This window comes from Aquarana catesbeiana, linkage group LG03, assembly GCF_042186555.1.
Source record: "Aquarana catesbeiana isolate 2022-GZ linkage group LG03, ASM4218655v1, whole genome shotgun sequence".
Lineage (NCBI taxonomy): Eukaryota > Metazoa > Chordata > Amphibia > Anura > Ranidae > Aquarana > Aquarana catesbeiana.
The window spans coordinates 144,695,449-144,716,558 of record NC_133326.1 but is presented as its reverse complement, the minus strand read 5'-3'; the positions used below and the strand labels follow the sequence as shown (position 1 = coordinate 144,716,558).

At 47.0% G+C, this 21,110-nt stretch overlaps 1 protein-coding gene across 1 annotated transcript in view; it reads right to left on the bottom strand.

Annotated features, from left to right (window-relative positions):
- The window catches only part of LOC141131756 (ankyrin repeat and SOCS box protein 13-like), a 47,879-nt gene that overhangs the window by 20,566 nt on the left and 6,203 nt on the right, over window positions 1–21,110 (bottom strand). Inside the window, exon 3 of the mRNA XM_073619404.1 lies at window positions 6,215–6,365. Coding sequence (XP_073475505.1) covers window positions 6,215–6,365 — 151 coding nt within the window. The remainder of the gene's footprint in view (window positions 1–6,214; window positions 6,366–21,110) is intronic.

The window sequence follows — 21,110 nt, the reverse complement described above, 5'->3', positions numbered from 1 at the left end:
TGGTGAGGTCTGCAAAGACTTCGGGATGACCAGTTGTCTCGGTCTATCCTGTGACGGCTGAGATAATCTGCCAGGCAATTGTTTGTCCCCTTCAGGTGTACAGCAGAAATAGAGGCTAGATTCCCCTCTGCCCATGAAAGGATCTCCTGGGCAATGGACTGAAGCCTCCGGCTTCTCGTGCCTTCCTGCTTGTTGATATACGTGACTGTCACTATATTGTCTGACAGAATTTGGAGGTTGTGACCCCTGATCTCCATCTGAAAAGACTGGAGGGCTCTCTGGACTGCAAGCAGCTCTCTTTGATTGGATGAGGCCCTTGCCTCCTCTGGGGACCACTCTCCTTGTGCTACAGCATTGCTGAGGTGGGCCCCCCATCCCCAGGAACTCGCATCCGTGGTAATCCTTCGGGAAATGGGAAAGGACCATGGGAGACCTCCTGCTAGGTGCTGACCAGCTCTCCACCACCACAGGCTTCTTTTTATCCTGTCGGGAAGCCAGATCCTTGACTCCAGGGACCTTACGTCCCCGTCCCAGTTTCTTAAAAGAAACCTTTGTAACGGACGCTGACGGAGTCTCGCCCATGGTACTGCGGGAAAACATGAGGTCATAAGACCCACTGCCCTCGACACCTGTCTCAGAGAGACCGACTGGTTGGTCTGCAATGCTGACATAGTCTGGAACACTTTGGTAATCTTCTCCTGAGGAAGGAAAACTCTTTGGTTCACTGAGCAAAAATCGTAACCCAGATAAGTTACTTTCTGGGCCGGAATCAAGGATGATTTTTCTTTGTTTATTAGCCAGCCTAGGGACTGTAAGAAGTCCTGTACAGCCTGGAGATCCTCCAACAGCCTTTGGTATGATTTTGCCACTATCAGGAGGTCGTCTAAGTAAGGGATAACCGTTATTGCTTTTAATCCTAGTGGAGCCAACGCTTCCCCCAACACCTTCGTAAAGATGCGTGGGGCTGAGGAAAGACCGAAGGGGAGGGCCTGAAATTGAAAATGTCGGGTCCCCATACCCGTCTTCACTGCCAATCTCAAAAACTTTTGGAAGGCTGGATGGATAGGGATGTGAAGATAAGCATCCCTTAAGTCCAACGTGGCCATAAAGCAGTTTGGGTATAGTAGGTTTTTGATTGTATATTGCATATGTTAATGCTTGTATCTGATGGACTTGTTTAAGGTCCAGAGATTCAGGATAAGTCGAAACTTTCCTGCCGGCTTTCTGACCACAAATACATGGGAATAGAATCCCTTGCCCTGCTCCGATCGAGGAACAGGAATCAGTACTTTTTGATCTAATAAGTCTCCGATCTGGAGACCCAGAGCCCTCGCTTTCTCCCGATCTTGTGGAGGAAATGTGACCAACAAACGTTCTGGTGGTTGGTGAACAAACTCCAGCCTGTACCCGTTGGTCACTAGGTCCAGGACGAAGGGGCTCAGAGTGACTGCTGCCCACTGTGGGATGAAGGCCCTCAATCTCCCTCCCACCGGGGAACACAAGTCACTGCGGCTTGGCGGGCTGTTGAGGAGGGTTAAACAGCACTCCCCCTTTACCTCTGCCTTTGTGCCCAGTCCAATGCTTTTTCGGCCTGCTGTCCTTTTCTCTAGGACTCTGTTGCCTGCTTTGGCCACGAAAAAATTTTCTGGCTGTCTGAACTCTCTTTTTCTCTGGAAACGCCTTTTTCTTATCAGCCGTGCATTCCAGTGCCTCCTGTAGACCCGGGCCAAATAAATGATCGCCAGTTAAAGGAAGGCCACAAAGGCGCAACTTGGAGGCCGAGTCCCCTGACCAGGTCTTAAGCCAAAGGCTTCTCCTGGCCGAGTTCACTAGAGCCGAAGTCCTGGCTGACATTCTTACCGACTCAGCGGAAGAATCTGCCAAAAAACCCACTGCCTGAAATAGGAGAGGAAAAGACTTTAAAATTTGCTCTCTGGAGGTATCTGCTGACAGATGTGACTGAATCTGAGTCAACCAAACCTCCAGATTTCTGGCCACACAAGTGGAAGCCAGAGCTGGTTTCAGGTTTCCAACTGCTGAGTTCCAGGCTCTGTGGAGAAGGATATCCCCCCTCTTGTCCATCGGATCCTTAAGCGTACCCATATCATCGAACGCCAGGTCCGAGTTTTTTGAAACCTTTGAAAGAGGTGCGTCTAACCTGGGATTCTTATTCCATGGCTGCGCAGTGTCCTCATCAAAAGAAAACCTCCTTTTTAGGTTACTAGAGAAGAATGGTTTTCTCTCAGGATTATCCCATTCCAGTTTAATAGTATCAACCAAAGAACTATGAACTGGAAAAATTCTCGATTTTCTCTTATGCAATCCTTTATACATAAGATCATGTTTGGATAACTGAACCTCTTCCTCTTTTAATTCAAGGGTAGTATAGATAGCCTTTAATAAGTCATCTACATCCTCAACAGATAACTTAAATCTTGAGCCTCGAGTGGATTCTCTATCTCTGGGCTCTGTATCTGACCCTGATTCTTCCAGAGAAGAACGGGTAGATCTGACCCAGCCTCAGAGTCCTCACTCTCTGCCTGCTGCGGAGTGCTTACTGACGCCTTCAGTGAAGACGGACTCTCTGCTGGAGTCTGGAGCTTGTCAATAAGCGTTCTAAAGAAACTGAAGGTGGACGCAAGCTCATCTCTAACAGAAGTAAGCATCTTCTGGCAAGAGGCAACCGGGTCATCCTTTACTAGGCCTTCTATACAGGAGCGACAAACTGCTTTGCTCCATGAGGAGCTCAATTTGTTTGCGCAAACCGCACATTTCCTTTTAAGTGGCTGCGCTTGGGCCTTGTCCTGAGTCTTGGTCTGCAAGACAAAAATAAATGACCCACAATGTAATTAAAGCCACCCAATCACTCCATAACACCACGTGCAGGAGGGAGGAAATGTGTCCCCTTACACCCACTACTACAGAGGGGGGAGGGGGAGGGAACACTCACAGGGATAGCAAGGTGGTGACAGAACACCCCAGGCTTACCTGTGAGGTGCTGGTGTTGGGAACTGCATCCGCTGCCTGTGCAGGTAGTGCAGGAGGATCCATTCTGCCCCTCTTGGTTATCCACAGCCTGGCTGCTTAATACCAAGAAACACCAGCCGCCAGCGTTCTCTGTTCGCGCCGTTTATGAAGACTGGAACCTCATCTCCGACGCCCGATGATGAGGTCATATGCCCCAGAAGTAACCCTCTCCAGGCACTTCCTGTGGGCCAGCTTGGAGCGCAATAGCTCCGCCCCCTCGAGCGCTGCTGCTTCCTCCATTCCCTTCTCAGATCAGCCACGCTGTTGGCAGGGAAGGACAACCGAAGCTCAGCTGAGCTATAGTGTAATGCACTGCGCTAGGGGCATGACCTCACACCGGTCCTGGCCCTCTCCAGGCACTGAGGACAGGGAACAGCAGCACAGCCAACCTCCCCAGCGGTGTGCTGCTTCTGGCAGAGGAAGACATAAGTGATATGCCCCAGAAAATAGCCATACAAAGCCCCTGCTTATAAGGCCTATGGGAGCAGGTTCCATGAACATGTTACCCCCCGTCCGGAGGAAACACAAATAACTGACATGGGCCTGGAGGACCGCCCTTTTATCTGGTGGGGGTGACGTGTTTCCTGTCCTGGTAGGAGGAGCCCAAGGTCTCATGGGCTGTCCTGGAAGACGCTTGGAGAAAAGCATGTAGTGTGTTTTGACCGCATTTTTACAGTGATTTTGCCGCGATTAGCATTTTTAAATCTGCCTAACAACAAATTTTCCCAAAAAAAACAAAAAAACAAACAAAAAATAACACAAAATGCAAATCGCTGTAAAAAAGATACGGAGGACACAGCAAAAAGCACTGCAGAGACACTCAAAAACAAACTGCATAGGTGTGAATGGAGCCTTGAAGTGGTTATAAACCCCACATATACTCAGTGAAGTGACTAGCCTAAGCCTGGGTTTACACTTGTGCGAACACAGACATCGCATGTGATTCGCACCCACACAGCGGTGCCGATCACATGCGATATCTGTGTAATGCGAGTTCAACCATACAGTTGTATGGCTGAACTCGCATTGGGTTTGCAGGAAAATAGTGCAGGGACATTTTTTTCCCCCCACACTGAAATCGAATCACATGGGGGTTCTCACCTATGCGATCTGATTCCTGTGTGAGTTCACATTTTGCACTGCGATCTGCGAACCGATCTGGGGGTGTCATTAACATTGTATTGACGCCCACAGCAGTTCGCAGAGGGCAGTGTAAACTGCCTGTGGGAAAGATGCGATGCGGGAACCGATGCTGTAATCGTGCTGATTCCCGCATCGCTACAGTGTGAACCTAGGCTAAGGTGATACACAGCGATGAAACAAATCCTCCTATACAAGTTGTACCTGCTTACCTGCAGTCTTCTCTTCTCTACATCCGTTCAAAGTGCTAAATTTCAACGTTTGTCTGAGAGTAGAGAAAGCAGGAGGCAGAGATCTGAAGGTACACTCTCAGCAGATCTCAGTGAGGAGAGCTCTGAGAGCTGATTGGAGGGAAGAGACACACCCCCTTCACACAGCACACAGGAACAGAGTTGAGGCTGTCAGTCAGCTGGAGATCCCTCCCCTGTCACATTTTTAATCTTGGTGTCAGAAAAACTTGTCAGAAGTGATTCATGCTGATATCAGAGGAAGAAAAATAATAATAAGGTCTCATGTCACCCCTATAACACCTCCATCCATGATACAATACATGAAAACATAGAAAATCGCACTGGGACTTTGAGTGAGGTAAGAGAAGTTAGCCAATATTCATAACAAGAGTAAAAGAATTACAATTTATTGCAAAATATCATGCATTATATAAGCAACAGCAATAAATATAAATTTGCCAAGCCGATAGATGTACATACACAGTAAAAGAATAACAATCCACATACAGTTGTACAGAAATGTCAAAAAAGCAAGATACAAGCATCAATGATACCCTACGCGTTTCGCAAGACCACGCTCACTTCTTCAGGGGTGGATGCATAATTAGAGTATCTGCAATATAGGTAATAAGATCAATAAGTATATGTTAACAGTGGTGGCATATGGGGTGAATGGTCAGAGAGGTCTACAAAAAAGACCTCATACTCACCAATGGGCTGAGCCAAATCGCCAGTCGCTGAGTATCCAGACAGCGGTAGCAACAAACATCCAGCACGGGAGCTGAGGAGGCGGAGCAAACAAAGGCCACAACAGGGGGACATTCGGGGGACCAACATGGCATGGGTGGTAGTGTATGTCCCTATGGTCTCAACTTGTCCACATTGAATGACTACTACAAAATATATGTAAATATGTATATTTGTACATCTCGGATGGTCGGTGGTCACTGCGCATACATGACGTTGGGGGCGGACACCTATTGGCTTGGCAAATTTATATGTATTGCTGTTGCTTATATATGCATGATAATTTTGCAATAAATTGAGATTCTTTTACTCTTGTTATGAATATTGGCTAACCTCTCTTACCTCACTCAAAGCCCCAGGGCGATTTCTATGTTTTCTGATATCAGAGGAACGAAGCGGCGACAGAAATGACACTTACAAGTACACACTATAGAGGGATATGCTTTGTTCATATTTCATGTCTGAATTTACAACCACTTTAAGGCCCATTCTTTGCATTTATGTGCGTTCAGATACATTCATATTTAAAAAAAAAAAGTTCAGCATGCTGCATTTTTTTGAACGCATATGAAAGCGCTGCAATGGTGTAATGGTGTAAAGTTGGCTGATTGCAATACATTCATTTTTTGCAGATGGGTTTGTACAGTGTTTAAAAATGCATTTGACTGTATCAAGCCCTCAATCTGCAAGTTAAAACACTAAACAATGACCGAAGCAAAATTTCTCTGTCTATCACATTTATTTGAGGCAAAACTATTTTTAATATAGCTTAGTGTTTAAATGCAAAGCTGGTTCATGGCTTTTACTAGATGACTTCTCTTTCACATTGTCTGCATCTGGAATAAGCAGTATGACATTTTTCTGAGCGTGTTTCCTGCCACAGCTACTAAATTACAGGAGCCTGGTCTAAAGAAAGAAAACACCCTCATCACCTGCACCCCATCAGATATCAGACACTGCCACAAAACGACCTCTCCTATGAGCTTGGCTACAGTGTTTTTATTAAGGGGTAGCAGAAAAGACAAAGAATCACTTTTGTTGCAGACAGGGAGCAGCTGCAGCACACTCACCACTCATACATGCTTCGTGAAGGGGCGATGCTGTAAAAAGTGGAGGATTCACTTTAGCACCATATTCCAAGAGCAACTTTATACATTCCAAACTGCCTGCAGCAGAGGCATCGCATAGGGGTGTACTGCCATCAATATTCCTGGCATCAACCTACAGGAGACAGAAAGTATTTTATTAGTAACAGATTTGCTTAAAGAGGAGCTCCAGTCTCCTATATAAAAATGAAAAGTCAGCAGCTACAAAAACTGTACAGGCAGTGGCGTAACTAAAACCTTCAGGGCCCCGATGCAAGAAATTATGAAGGGCCCCCCTGACCCCTGGACAGCACTTTACCTAGGGGGATGTCTGATAAGAGGAGCCGCGAGAGCCGCCGAGGGACCCCAGAAGTCGGTGTTTGGGGCCACTCTGTGCAAAACTAACTGCACAATGAAGGTATGACATGTTTGTTATTTAAAAAAAAAAAAAACCTTTACAATCACTTTAAGGGGTTAAAACAGGTGGTCAGGAGGCAACATATTGCCTCTTTACAGGCTGTCAAATGCCTCTGAAAAGTGATCTGAGCATGGATCGCTTTTCAGAGGAACAGCATTTTGTTGCTGGTACTTTGAACGAGCAAGAAATAAAAAATCAGTCCTGATTGTACACATATAGGGTGTCAGGATTAAACGTGCATACATAAAATGTGCATACATATATCTAAACAGTGGCGGCTGGTGCTCAAAATTTTTTTGGGGGCGCAAACATTTTTTGAAAAAAAATCATCAAATGCAGCCACTGTGCCACTTAAATGCTGCCAGTGTGCCATCAAACGCAGCCACTGTGCCAAACACTGCCACTGTGCCCATCAAACACAGCCACTGTGCCCATCAAATGCTGCCAGTGTGCCCAAACGCTGCCACTGTGCCACTTAAATGCTGCCAGTGTGCCAAACGCAGCCACTGTGCCATCAATTGCAGCCACTGTGCCAAACGCTGCCAGTGTGCCCATCAAACGCTGCCAGTGTGCCCATCAAATGCTGCCACTGTGCCAAATGCTGCCAGTGTGCCCATTAAATGCTGCCAGTGTTCCATCAAACGCAGCCACTGTGCCAAACGCTGCCACTGTGCCCATCAAACGCAGCCAGTGTGCCCATCAAACGCTGCCCATGTGCCCATCAAACGCTGCCCGTGTGCCCATCAAACGCTGCCCATGTGCCCATCAAATGCTGCCAGTGTGCCCTTGAATGCCCCCAGTGTGACCCCCGACCGCTCATCGGCACTTACCCTGTCTTGGTGGGGCAGCGGGTGACTGCGACGAGTGGGGTCCTCCATGCGTCTCCTGCTGTCCACATCTCCTGTCCTCTCCTCCTGATAGGCTTCCAATAGCGGCGCCTGTCGTTTCAGCCAATCAGGTGACGGGTAACAGACCCGAGCACCTGATTGGTGGAGAGGCAGTTTAGTGTTAGGAAAGCGAATAGTCATTCGCTTTTCTAACACAGCTGAGTGGCCTGCAAGGTCACCTTTTTTGATGCCTATTAGAGCCTATGGCTCTAATCCGGTGCTTCAAAAACACCCCCCGCCGCTGTAATTCAGGTTCCCTGTGCCCAAAAAGGGGCTGGGCGCCTGAATAGGGGGTGGCAGTGGTGGCCATAGATAGATTCATGCAATGCATGAATCTATCTATTGGTAATAGAGGGGTGGCTGGAGAGAGGGGGCGGCGCCCATGCGCCCTTAATGCATGGGCCACCACTGCATCTAAACACACACATAGATAAACAAACACATAAATATACACACATAAACACATGCAAACACATACACATACATGAACACACATATAAGAACACACACATACAGAAAGCCTGTTAAAAAACGGCAGTGCTTTACCTCACCTCTTCCTGCCGGGTACTGCACTGTAGGGGGAGACAAAGAGCACACCACACACTGCTTTCACTGATCAGTGTGACAAGCTCCCTGCACAGTGCCGATTACAGTTCGACTGACGATGGGGAGATCGATCTCAGCCGCTCCTCCTACCAAGATAAACAGGGGGGCCCAGTTGCCATGGCGACCTCAGCGATCCCTATACTTCCGCCACTGTGTACAGGGCATCCCGAAATTATTCACAGCGCTCTACTTTCTCCACATTTTGTTATGTTACAGCCTTATTCCAATATGGATTAAACTCATTATTTTCAAAATTCTACAAACAATACCCCATAATGACAATGTGAAAGAAGTTTGAAATCTTTGCAAATGTATTAAAAATAAAAAACAAAAAAAATCACATGTACATAAGTATTCACAGCCTTTGCCATGACACTCAAAATTGAGCTCAGGTGCATCCTGTTTCCACTGATCATCCTTGAGATGTTTCTACAACTTGATTGGAGTCCATCTGTGGTAAATTCAGTTGATTGAACATGATTTGGAAAGGCACACAGCTGTCTATATAAGGTCCCACAGTTAACAGTGCATGTCAGAGCTCAAACCAAGCCATGAAGTCCAAGGAATTGTCTTTAGACCTTCCACACAGGATTGTATCAAGGCACAGATCTGGGGAAGGGTACAGAAAAATTTCTGCAGCATTGAATTTCCCAATAAGTGGCCTCCATCATCCATAAATGGAAGAAGTTTGGAATCATCAGTACTCTTCTTAGAGCGGACCGCCTGGCCAAACTGAGCGATCGGGGGAGAAGTGCCTTAGTCAGGGAGGTGACAAAGAACCCGATAGTCACTCTGACAGAGCTCCAGTGTTTCTCTGTGGAGAGAAGAGAACCTTTCAGAAGAACAACCATCTCTGCAACACTCCACCAAACAGGCCTGTATGGTAGAGTGGTCAGACGGAAGCCACTCCTCAGTAAAAAGGCACATGACAGCTCGTCTGGAGTTTGCCAAAAGGCACCTAAAGGACCAGACCATGAGAAACAAAATTCTCTGGTCTGATGAAACAAAGATTGAACTCTTTGGCCTGAATGGAAAGTATCATGTCTGGAGGAAACCAGGCGCTGCTCATCACCTGGCCAATACCACCATTACAGTGAAGCATGGTGGTGGCAGCATCATGCTGTGGGGATGTTTTTAAGCAGCAGGAACTGGGAGACTAGTTGGGATCGAGGAGAAAGATGAATGCAGCAATGTACAGAGACATCCTTGGTTAAAACCTGCTCCAGAGCGCTCTGGACCTCAGACTGTGTTGAATATTCATCTTCCAACTGGACTGTAGAATTTTGAGGAAAATAATTAATTTAATCCATTTTGGAATAAGGCTGTAACTTAAAATGTGGAAAAAGTGAAGTGCTGTAAATACTTTCCAGATGCACTGTAGCTGCTGACTTTTAACAGTCACTCACCTGTCCCACGATCCAGCGCTGTGCTCGGCCCAGGTGTTTTCATCCTGTGTCCTCTCTCCCCGTAGCCAACATCTTTACTATAGGCACCCGGCTGTGACAGCTGTGAATGGTCCCGCAGTCTTCTAGGACCTATCATGTGTCCCAGAAGACTGCGGGATTGAGGGGGGAAAGAGAACTTCCACTTCCGAATGCCGAGCAGAAGTGGCAACGGGTACCTGTCAAAATCGAGTACCCCCCCCCCCCACTCCTCAAAAAAAAAAGCTCTATTTCACAAACAGGAGTGGGGGCGGAGGCCTTAAAGCGGAACATCCCCTTTTGGGGAAGCTCCACTTTAATTTTAAAATACGGCAATTGCATAAAAAGCAGTACTGGAAATGTCAGATTCACAAACTTTTACACCTCCCATCTTATTTTTGGACAATCTGCATATACCTCGCCATATTTCATGACTCAGGGGTGACTGTTACCTGTACAGCTACAGTTTAACTGCTAAGGTGCATTCCCAACACTCATTTAACCACTTGACCTCCGGAAGATTTACCCCCCTTCATGACCAGGCCATTTTTTGTGATAAGGCACTAAAGTAGCAGAATATCGGTAATGACTGCTGGACAATGAACTCTGGTATGAGAGATTTTATTCCATCTTTCTGGCCAGAAAAGAATGGAAGCTCCTGACCCGACTAGCGTATACATGCCAAGAGTCCCAGATACAGTGAATACAGTGTAGATATAATTTTTAGCATATTACGTCACAAGCGAACAGGCGGTACACTTCTTTATACCAGACATTCTAACCTTTTAAAAATCAACGTATGCATCCTAAAATCAGACAAGTTCTGCAAAAATATATGTTTTTAGCTTTTTTTACTAAACTTTTGTTTCTCTGCAGTATGCTCTTGCAGGTTCCTTCATCTGTCATAAATGATGTCAGCAAGCAAGCTTTTTGCACAGAAAGAGGAATGTAGCAAATTGATGGGGAAGTCACAAGTAGCTTCAACATAAAATACAAGAAATATGATTCTTAGCTGAAATTCTAAATCAGTCTTACTACACACATAACTATGGCCATATAAACTGACACCTGTTCCTACTTCATTCCCCCCTTTGATCATAATCATAGCGATTAATATGAGCGAGATTAAGCATCACTAAATAGCATACAGTTTTGTTTTGTTTTTTTCTATGATGACCTCACTAGCAGGTACAAAACATTCTTCTACTGAGATTATTCCCCATTGTCGGCTCCAGCCGGGTCTCTCATTAACTTATAAAACACTGGAATAGTGACCCTTGGCCCATGGTAACAATAAGAATGCAAAAAGAGTAAAAATATTAGCACTCCATACACTATAGGGAGAATCAGAAAATAATTAAAACTTGTCTCTACAATACTTGAGTTGGTGATCAGGGTATGGTTTACCAGCTTACCGGTGGAGCTAAAGCTCCGAATGGTTAGCCAAGTTTTATAGGGAGCATAAGTAGGGTTATAACAGGTTATCTGATTTTCAACGGAGCACATTGAATAGGTAGTCCCATTATGTATGCAAGTACCAGTCTCTGTGCCCTTGCATTGATAATGAGAGTGCCACAGTAACATCTTGGTAGCTATGGATCCTACTCTGGTGGTCCTTATACAAGGGTCACATGAATTACCCTCCCCCCTTTTTAGCTCAGCCAGTATCATTGCTATGACTATCAACAGTCTCGTTATAAAGATTTTAGTAAACATTACACCGATGAATATCCTCAGGCTTCAGCTTGTGCGTAGACCAACCAGCGTCCAGGCTGTGGTTGGAGCAGAGCTAGGGTAGATATCCTTTATCTTCTGCCGTGCGTTGAGCCAGCAGCTTCCAGGAGTGTGTTGAACACAGGGCTGGAGTTCTTCCTTCTGATTTCTCTGGTCAATCTCAATCTCAAAGGATCTTGGGGATCTACTGTACTGTGCCAGGAGTCTGTGAGGTCAGCAGCTCATTTTACCCTGGAGTGGTGTATCCAGGGTGTCACCTCAGCTACCTTAATGGCTGTTGGGGTAGATAGCAGAACAGTGTAAGGACCTCTCCAATTTGGCCCTAGTGGGGTTAAGTTCCACTCCTTTACCCACACTGTGTCTCCTGGTTTGAAGGGGTGTACTGGGTTCGACAAGCTTACAGGAAGTTTCTCTTGAACCCATTTCCCTATGTCTTGCTTACTCTCCCCAAGCCCCTGTATCAGTTCACGGTTAACTACCCCTCCTATCTGATGCAAGTCTCCTCTTATCCCTCTAATGATGGGTGGGGGCCTACCATACAGTACCTTAAAGGGGACAGATTTGTCCTCTTTGTTGGGGTACTCCGAATTCTCAGTAAAGCAATGGGCAACATCAAGGTCCATTTCATTTGGGTTTCCTGACAGAGCTTGGCCAGTTGTGCTTGAGCGTACAGTTCATTCGTTCAACTTTTCCAGAGCTTTGGGTCCTATATGCAGTGTGTAGTTTCCAAGTAAACTTAAGTGCTGTTGCTAATTCCTGGAGGCACTTGTGGACAAAGGCAGGGCCATTGTCTGAGCCTATATCTGGGGATAAACATCTTTTACAAAACTGCTTCCGTCAGTAAAGTACGCAACGTTTGGATTTTCCAAGGGGCTATCTTTCAAGTCTGGTCGGCTTACATATCCATTACCTGGAGACTGTCATGAGTTAGGGGTTCTTGTGAGGTGGGGAGCAGAGTGGCTGGGTTTAAAGTGTTTACAGTCTCTAAGTGGATACGAGGATTTTAACACAGCATAGCTTGATATTTAACCATTTGACTGTTAGTAAACCAGTGATTCCCCTTGTAATCCATTAATGCCTGTACTTGGTGTGGGACTCGGACATAAGTCTCCTGACCTAATGACAACTTGTCAGCTTCGGCCACAAGGAGGGCTGTTGCTGCGATGGCTCGCAGGCAGGATGGCCATCCCTGAGCTAGTGTCCAGTTGTTTTGAAAGGTATGCTACAGGGCGCTGCCAAGACCCAGAGTATTGTGTCAGGACTCCTACTGCTATTCCTTGTTTTTTTACTGACATACAAATAGAAGACTTTTTGGCTATCTGGCAAGCCTAGCGCAGGAGCCTGCATTAGGGAGACCTTAATGTCTTGGAATGCTCTGTTTTGTTGTTCTCCCCATTGAAAGGGTTCCTTTTCTCCCCCCTTTGTGGATTCATAGAGGGGTCTGGCTTTTGTGGCAAAGTCCGGTATCCAGATTCAGCAGAATCCTGCCACCCCCAGGAATTCACGTACTTGCCGTCTGGTAGTCGGGGTGGGAATCTGACAAACAGCTTCTTTCCTGCCTTCTCCCAATTGTCTCTGTCCTTGTGATACTCTGAATCCCAGGTACTTTACAGTCTCTTGTCAAAATTGCACCCTTCTCTGGGACACTTTATAACCTGCCTCCCACAGTAATTGTAACAGTTCATTAGTGACCGCTGGGTGCATGGTCATTACAGCCTGATTGACCGCTCTGAGATCTTGAACAGGACGACAGTGAGCTGTTTCGGGTTTCTGTACTGGGAGTAGAGGTGTATTCCAGGGAGACTGACAGGGTTTTAGAATTCCATAGTGTAGGAATTTGTTTAAGTACTTTTGTATTCCTAATAGGGCTTTTAGAGGGACTGGGTACTGTTTCAGGCTGACTGGAGTGGCTCCTGATTTTAATTTAATAAGGATTGGGGAAAGGTGTCTGGCTAATCCTGGTGGGTTGTCTTCTGCCCATAGACCCGGGATGTCTTGCAGTATGCGGGCTTCAAAGGGATGGGGCAATTTTAGGATAGCCTCTCTGTCAGATTGGAAGTATATGTATGCTCTGAGTTTAGCAAGTAAGTCTCTGCCCAGCAAGGGAATAGGGGAATCCGGAATGTACAGGAACTGATGTTGGACTTGATGCCCCCCCCCCAAAACTACAAAGTCTTTCTAATAGGAAGGGTCTTTTGCCTTTATACTTCTGCACTGCTTGCTTAATTCTGTGTCTCTCCTCAGTATTAAAAAGGGTCAATAAAAGTTGCTGGCATTCCGACCAAGTGGGGTTATGGGTCTGAGTTATTGACCGGAGCAAATCTGTGATGGCTTGGGGCTTCTCAGAGTAGTCAGGGTTATGAATCTTCCAGTTCAGTAAATCTGTTGTGGTAAAAAGGGGTGTAAACTAGAGTCCGATGTTCCTCCACCGCCTGTTTTCTTAGGGGCATTTGCAGAGGTATGTTGAAAGACGGGGCAAGGGTCCGGCTGTTTGCATCAGGATTTCTCGGAGTGGAAGTGGACACTTGATTGGGGAGCCCATTGACTACTACTGAGTTCCCTATTTCTGTCCTGCCTATACCCAGAGTGTTACGGTTCGGAGTATATTTACTGAGATTTGGCATTGACAAACTTGCTGAATCTGATGTAGGTGGACAACAACTTGAGTCCCCTTGTTTACTGGATGGGGCATTTGGACATGGCTCTGACCTGTCTCTATCTGAGGTCCGTTCATCTACATACGGGGAAGGCTGATCTGTCTCTTCGGGTTGAGAATATATGTGTTTTGTTTGTTTTGTCAGTGGTACTACTCTTGTCATAACTATAATTCTACACTTTTTTTTTTTTTTTTTCTTTTTTTTTGGCTTCTATCCACTGCAGGTCTTTATCTCCCATTTGTCCAAAGGATGCACAATCATCCAGACGGACGTTTTCTCCTAGCTGACTGACTGAGGATTTGTCCGAAAGATGCACAATCATCTGGACGAACATTCCTCCTGACTGACTGGCTGAGGATTTATCCGAGAGATGCACAATCATCTGGACGGATATTCCTCCTGACTGGCTGGCTGAGGATTTATCCGAGAGATGCACAATCATCTGGACGGATATTCCTCCTGACTGGCTGAGGATTTATTTGAGGGATGCACAATCATCCGAACGAACAGTCCTCCTGACTGGCTGAGGATTTATTCGAGGGATGCACAATCACCCGAACGAACAGTCCTCCTGGAAGGTGCGTCTTGGTCATGTTTCTGTGAGTCTGACATAATAGTCTCAAATAATCAGTCAATTGTCTCTGAGTCAAGGGTTCCCTGTGGGGGCCACCGCGCTCCATAGCGGGGCCAATCTTTCTCACACAATGTTATCAATTTCTCAGGGCTAAGTTTTAAATTGCAGTTCTTAGCAAATCCCTTCCTAAAGTTGGAGATCATGGATTGTAGGGGAGATTCAACACTATATTTCCCACCCATACTTATAACCTAACATACACCAAGACAGACACAGAGGGTAGGGTAAATGATGAGAATTCAGTAAGGGGTCTGAATCCTCGACACAAGTAGGGACAATAGACAACGCTTCCCTCGGTCAGTGGCCTGGGCGCGGTCTCCCGGCCAGGAGCCGCACTTAGAAGAGGACCACGGTCACCTCACCACAAAGTGATGTCTCATACACACATCAATCATACCAGACACTCCCACCCAAAAATTACTGACTGACTGAGGATTCGACCGAAAGATGCACAATCATCTGAACGGATGTCTCTCTCGGAAGGTGATCAGGCTTCCCTTCTCTCGATCCGTCAAGAGGCTGGCTGGCTGTCTGACTGTTATCCAAAAACAGAAGTAAAAAGACTCTCACCTGTTCCCGTTGGAGCTCCAGCTATCTTTTTCTCAGATTCCCAGGTCCTTTTGACGCTACCAAGGTCGTCCACAGCAGGCCACCAAATGGGACACAGCGCAGTCTCCTAGATAACAGTTCTAGAAGGCGCCTTTTGAGACTACGATATAGCCCGCAGGGCTGGCCTCTCGGACCACTCCTTGTAGGTCTGGTGGAAAACAGTGCCACCTGCCTCAACAGGTCACACCGATATTCCCCCCTCATGGCCAAATGCACCAAATAAAGTAGCAGAATATCAATGAACTCTGGTATGAGAGATTTTATTCCATCTTTCTGGCCAGAAAAGAATGGAAGCTCCTGACCCGACTAGCGTCTACATGCCAAGAGTCCCAGATACAGTGAATACAGTGTAGATATAATTTTTAGCATATTACGTCACAAGCGAACAGGCGGTACACTTCTTTATACCAGACATTCTAACCTTTTAAAAATCAACGTATGCATCCTAAAATCAGACAAGTTCTTCAAAAATATATATTTTTAGCTTTTTTTACTAAACTTTCGTTTCTCTGCAGTATGTTCTTGCAGGTTCCTTCATCTGTCTTAAATGATGTCAGCAAGCAAGCTTTTTGCACAGAAAGAGGAATGTAGCAAATTGATGGGGAAGTCACAAGTAGCTTCAACATAAAATACAAGAAATATGATTCTTAGCTGAAATTCTAAATCAGTCTTACTACACACATAACTATGGCCATATAAACTGACCCCTGTTCCTACTTCAGCACTGCATTACTTTAACTGACAATTGCACGGTCATGCAACTCTGTTCCCAAATAAAGTTTGTGTCATTTTTTTCCCCACAAATAGAGCTTTCTTTTGGTGGTATTCGTTCACCACTTCGTTTTTAATTTGTTGCTCTATAAATAAAAAAAAAAATACTGATACATTTGAAAAAAAAAACAACAACATTTTTTACTTTCCTCCGTCCATCATGGAGAAGTCTTGGACTGAGGCCTTGGATACAATGCTGCCATCGATGATTTCAGCCAGGGACAAATTATTGCAATTTAACTACCTACACAGAATATATTACACGCCACAGCGGTTACATAAAATGGGAAGGCTGGAATCGCCGGAATGTTATAGATGTAAGGGAACAGTAGGAGACTTTTACTTTTTTCATATGGTCTGGCAGTGTCTTATGATAGTTCGATTTTGGAAGGCAATACTTAATTATTTAGAAGATGCCTTGGCTCTTCCCAATATTTACTCCATGGCCAGATGCCTGTTGGGTTATCTGGAGAAGGAAAGAATATCCACATCGCAGAAAATACTACTAAGAATACTCTTCTGTTATGCTAAGAAAGCAGTGGCTCTCAGATGGAAGGACCCGGTCCTTCCATCTCTACAAAACTGGATAGACCTCGTTAACAATGCACTCCCGATGTATAAACTGACTTATGAGGCCAGAGGCAGCTCCAAGAAATTTGATAAACTATGGGCAGGATGGCTTAAGTATACCACAGGAGATGGAATGACAGAATAAGGGAAGGGAGAGGGTGGTAGGTCAGAGACGACTGGAAACACACTTTAGAGACTAACTTAGACACCGATAAAGATGTCTTAGGATGTATATGAGATTGTTAGGGAAAAAACACCTCTTGAAATATAAAAATTTGTGATGGTTTCATTTTATTGATCAGACGTAACAAACACGAATGATAAACGTACATACAATGTATATATGATATGCAGTTTGAAAGTTAAGCTTATAACATTTATGTACTTATATTGGAGAAATGTGGATGTATATTATCTGTGAAAATCTAAATAAAATTTACCCTTTAACCACTTGCTTACTGGGCACTTAAACCCCCCTCCTGCCCAGACCAATTTTCAGCTTTCAGCGCTGTCGCACTTTGAATGACAATTGCGCGGTCATACAACACTGTACCCAAATGAAATTTTTATCATTTTTTTCCCACAAATAGAGCTTTCTATTGGTGGTATTTGATCACAGCTGGGATTTTTAGCTAAACAAAAAAAGATGGAAAATTTTGAAAAAAAAAAAAAAAATCATGTTTCATAGTTTGTTATAAAATTTTGCAAACAGGTAATTTTTCTCCTTCATTGATATGCGCTGATAAGGCGGCACTGGTGGGCACTGATAGGCTGCACTGATGGGCACAGTTAAGGCGGCACTGATAGGCACAGTTAAGGCGGCACTGATGGGGACAGATAAGGCGGTACTGATGGCCACTGATGGGCGCTGATGGGTGGCACAGATGGGTGGCATGGATAGGTGGCACGGTTAGGTACCACTGATGGGGGGCACTGATGGGCGGCACTGATAGGCGGCACTGATGGGCACTGGTAGGTGGCACTGATGTGCAGCACTGTTGTGGCACTGATGTGGGCGCTGATGGGTGGCACTGTGGGCGCTGATGGGTGGCACTGTGGGCGCTGATGGGTGGCACTGTGGGCACTGATGGGTGACGTTGGTGGGCACTGGTAGGCGGCACTGCTCCCTTTTGCTAGGTGTCACTGGCAGGGGGCAGGTGATCGCCGTGATTGAGACTGATGTCCCTCTCACGGCCGCCGGTGATCGGCTTTTTTTTTCCTCCTCACGCTGTCAGCGCGAGGAGAAAAAATAGCCGATTACCGGCTCTGTTTACATCACATGATCAGCTGTCATTGGCTGACAGCTGATCATGTGGTAAGGGGTCGGGACCGACCCCTTACTCTGATCTGTGATCAGGCGAGTCTCATAGACTCGCTGAGCACCGAGCGCGCCCTGCAGGGGGTAATAGACGTCGTCCCGGCAATGTAGGTCCGCGCTGTTGCCGTCATTTGGCAATAGCGCGGATCTTAAGTGGTTAAAGAAAAAAAAAAGAAAATCCCATAAACATATATAAATGGACATCTACACACATTACATACACTAAAAATAAACTTCACAATTTTTAAAAGGCACATTAAATATTATTATTATTATGAAATCAGAACTATACTAATACCAGGGCTCAAAAAGTCCTGAGCTACTAGCCAGGCCTCAAGGGTTACTCGCCACCAGTTGCCCCACCCAACCCCTACCCTGCCCCGCCCCTAAACACGCCCTCATAAATTATCTCATGAAATGACACTTAAATGTTTTATGAAGAATTAAGCTTTAAAAATAAATATTAACAACAACTTTATCAGTGCCCATCAATGCTGCTTCACCTGTGCCCAACAATGCAGCCTACCTGTGTCCATCAATGCTGCTTCACCTGTGCCCAACAATGCAGCCTACCTATGTTTATCAATGCTGCTTTACCTGTGTCCATCAATGCAGCCTGACCTGTGCCCAACAATACAGCCTACCTGTTTCCATCAATGCAGCTTCACCTATGCACAAAATGCAGCCTACCTGTGCCCATCAATGCTGCTTCACCTCTGCCCAACAACGCAGTCTACCTGTGTCCATCAATGCAGCCTCACCTGTGTCCAACAATGCAGCCTACCTGTGTCCATCAACGCTGCTTCACCTGTGTCCATCAATGCAGCCTACCTGTGCAGGGGAAGAGAGGAGAGGAAGAAGATTGCGGACCAGATCATCAGAGTGCCAAGGAACATCACTGTAACAGCTTTAATTTCAATTTCCGTGTGTTCCCCACGCTAGCTGTCACATAAAGACCTGTTTCCTGGCCCGGCGACTTTGATATACGTCATACGTCCTGTGATTGGACGGGTGTTCTTTCTATCAAAGTACAGGGGATAGGAGGCGGGGGCAGGGCCGTCTTAATGAGCGGGCACACCTGGGCACTGCCCGGGTGCCCCTGCACTTTCCCCAAAGCAGCTGCTCTTTGAGCCCACGCTGCCCGGAAATTGGGGGCCCCATGATGACACTGAGAGTGATGGATAAACAGGGGGGGCAGGCTGGCAGCGGTGCGCTCTGCTGTGCAGAATGATACCTATTATTTTACAGCCAGCAGGGAGGGGCGGGGCCTTAGCGCCAGTGATGCTCTGACCCCACCCCATACAGCTTGAATGCTCAGGACTCGGAGGCCGCAGGGTAGGAGCTGGAGTGGGAGCTGCTGAGTCGGCAGCACTGAGAGCCCACCTGCGGAAGTGGCATTGTGGATGGTGTCATGGGGAGCTCAGCTGTCCAGCACTGTTTGCACTGAGGGGCTTGGAATGCCGGGAGGGATGCTCCCTCCTCCGCCCCTCCTTCTGCCTGCATGACTTGATTAGTATAGGTCAGTCCTTGTCACAGTCCTGGAGGTGGGCACATGTGTAGCCAAAAGTTCACATGCACTGTATCTTCACTGGAAATGGGGGTACTACATGGATGGAATAATGGTGGTGGGGCATATCAACGGTGTATGGGGGAAAACAACGCTGAGGGGGGATCTGGAGTGTATAGGGGGTAGTAATGCTTGGGGTATCTTGGGTGGCTATAGTGCTAGAGGTATCAGGGATGTAGAGAGGCCACAGTGTAGGGGGTATCAGGGATGTAGTCGGGTCACAATACAAGGGGTATCTTATGGTACATGGTAACAGTGCTGGGGGGAATATCTAGGGTGCAGAGAGGGATCAGAGTGCTGGGCAGATATCTGGGGTATAGTGGGGTCAGAGTGCTGGGGGGGATATCTGGGATGTAGAGGGGTCAGAGTGGTGGGGGGGATATCTGGGATGTAGAGGGGTCAGAGTGGTGGGGGGATATCTGGGATGTAGAGGGGTCAGAGTGCTGGGGGGATATCTGGGATGTAGAGGGGTCAGAGTGCTGGGGGGATATCTGGGGTGTAGAGGGGTCAGAGTGCTGGGGGGATATCTGGGGTGTAGAGGGGTCAGAGTGCTGGGGGGATATCTGGAGTGTAGAGGGGTCAGAGTGCTGGGGAGATATCTGGGGTGTGAACGGGTCACAGTGCTGGGGGGATATCTGGGGTGTGAACGGGTCACAGTGCTGGGGGGATATCTGGGGTGTGAACGGGTCACAGTGCTGGGGGGATATCTGGGGTGTAAAGGGGTCAGAGTTCTGGGGGGATATCTGGGGTGTAGATGGGTCAGAGTGCTGGGGGGATATCTAGGGTGTAGAGGGGTCAGAGTACTGTATATGGGGTGTAGAGGGGTCAGAGTACTGTATCTGGGGTGTAGATGGGTCAGAGTGCTGGGGGGATATCTGGGGTGTAGAGGGGTCAGAGTACTGTATCTGGGGTGTAGAGGGGTCAGAGTACAGTATCTGGGGTGTAGATGGGTCAGAGTGCTGGGGGGATATCTGGGGTGTAGAGGGGTCAGAGTACTGTATCTGGGGTGTAGAGGGGTCAGAGTACTGTATCTGGGGTGTAGAGTGGTCAGAGAGCTGGTGGGGATATCTGGGGTTTAGAGGGGTCACAGTGCTGGGGGGGGGTATCTGAGGTGTAGAGAGGCCACAGTGTAGGGGGTATCAAGGATGTAGTGGGGTCACAATACAAGGGGTATCTTATGGTACATGGTAACAGTGCTGGGGGGAATATCTAGGGTGCAGAGAGGGATCAGAGTGCTGGGCGGATATCTGGGGTATAGTGGGGTCAGAGTGCTGGGGGGGATATCTGGGATGTAGAGGGGTCAGAGTGCTGGGGGGGATATCTGGGATGTAGAGGGGTCAGAGTGCTGGGGGGATATCTGGGATGTAGAGGGGTCAGAGTGCTGGGAGGATATCTGGGGTGTAGAGGGGTCAGAGTGCTGGGGGGATATCTGGGGCGTAGAGGGGTCAGAGTGCTGGGGGGGATATCTGGGGTGTAGAGGGGTCAGAGTGCTGGGGGGATATCTGGGGTGTAGAGGGGTCAGAGTGCTGGGGGGATATCTGGGGTGTAGAGGGGTCAGAGTGCTGGGGGGATATCTGGGGTGTAGAGGGGTCACAGTGCTGGAGGGATATCTGGGGTGTAGAGGGGTCACAGTGCTGGAGGGATATCTGGGGTGTGAAGGGGTCAAAGTGCTGGGGGGGATATCTGGGG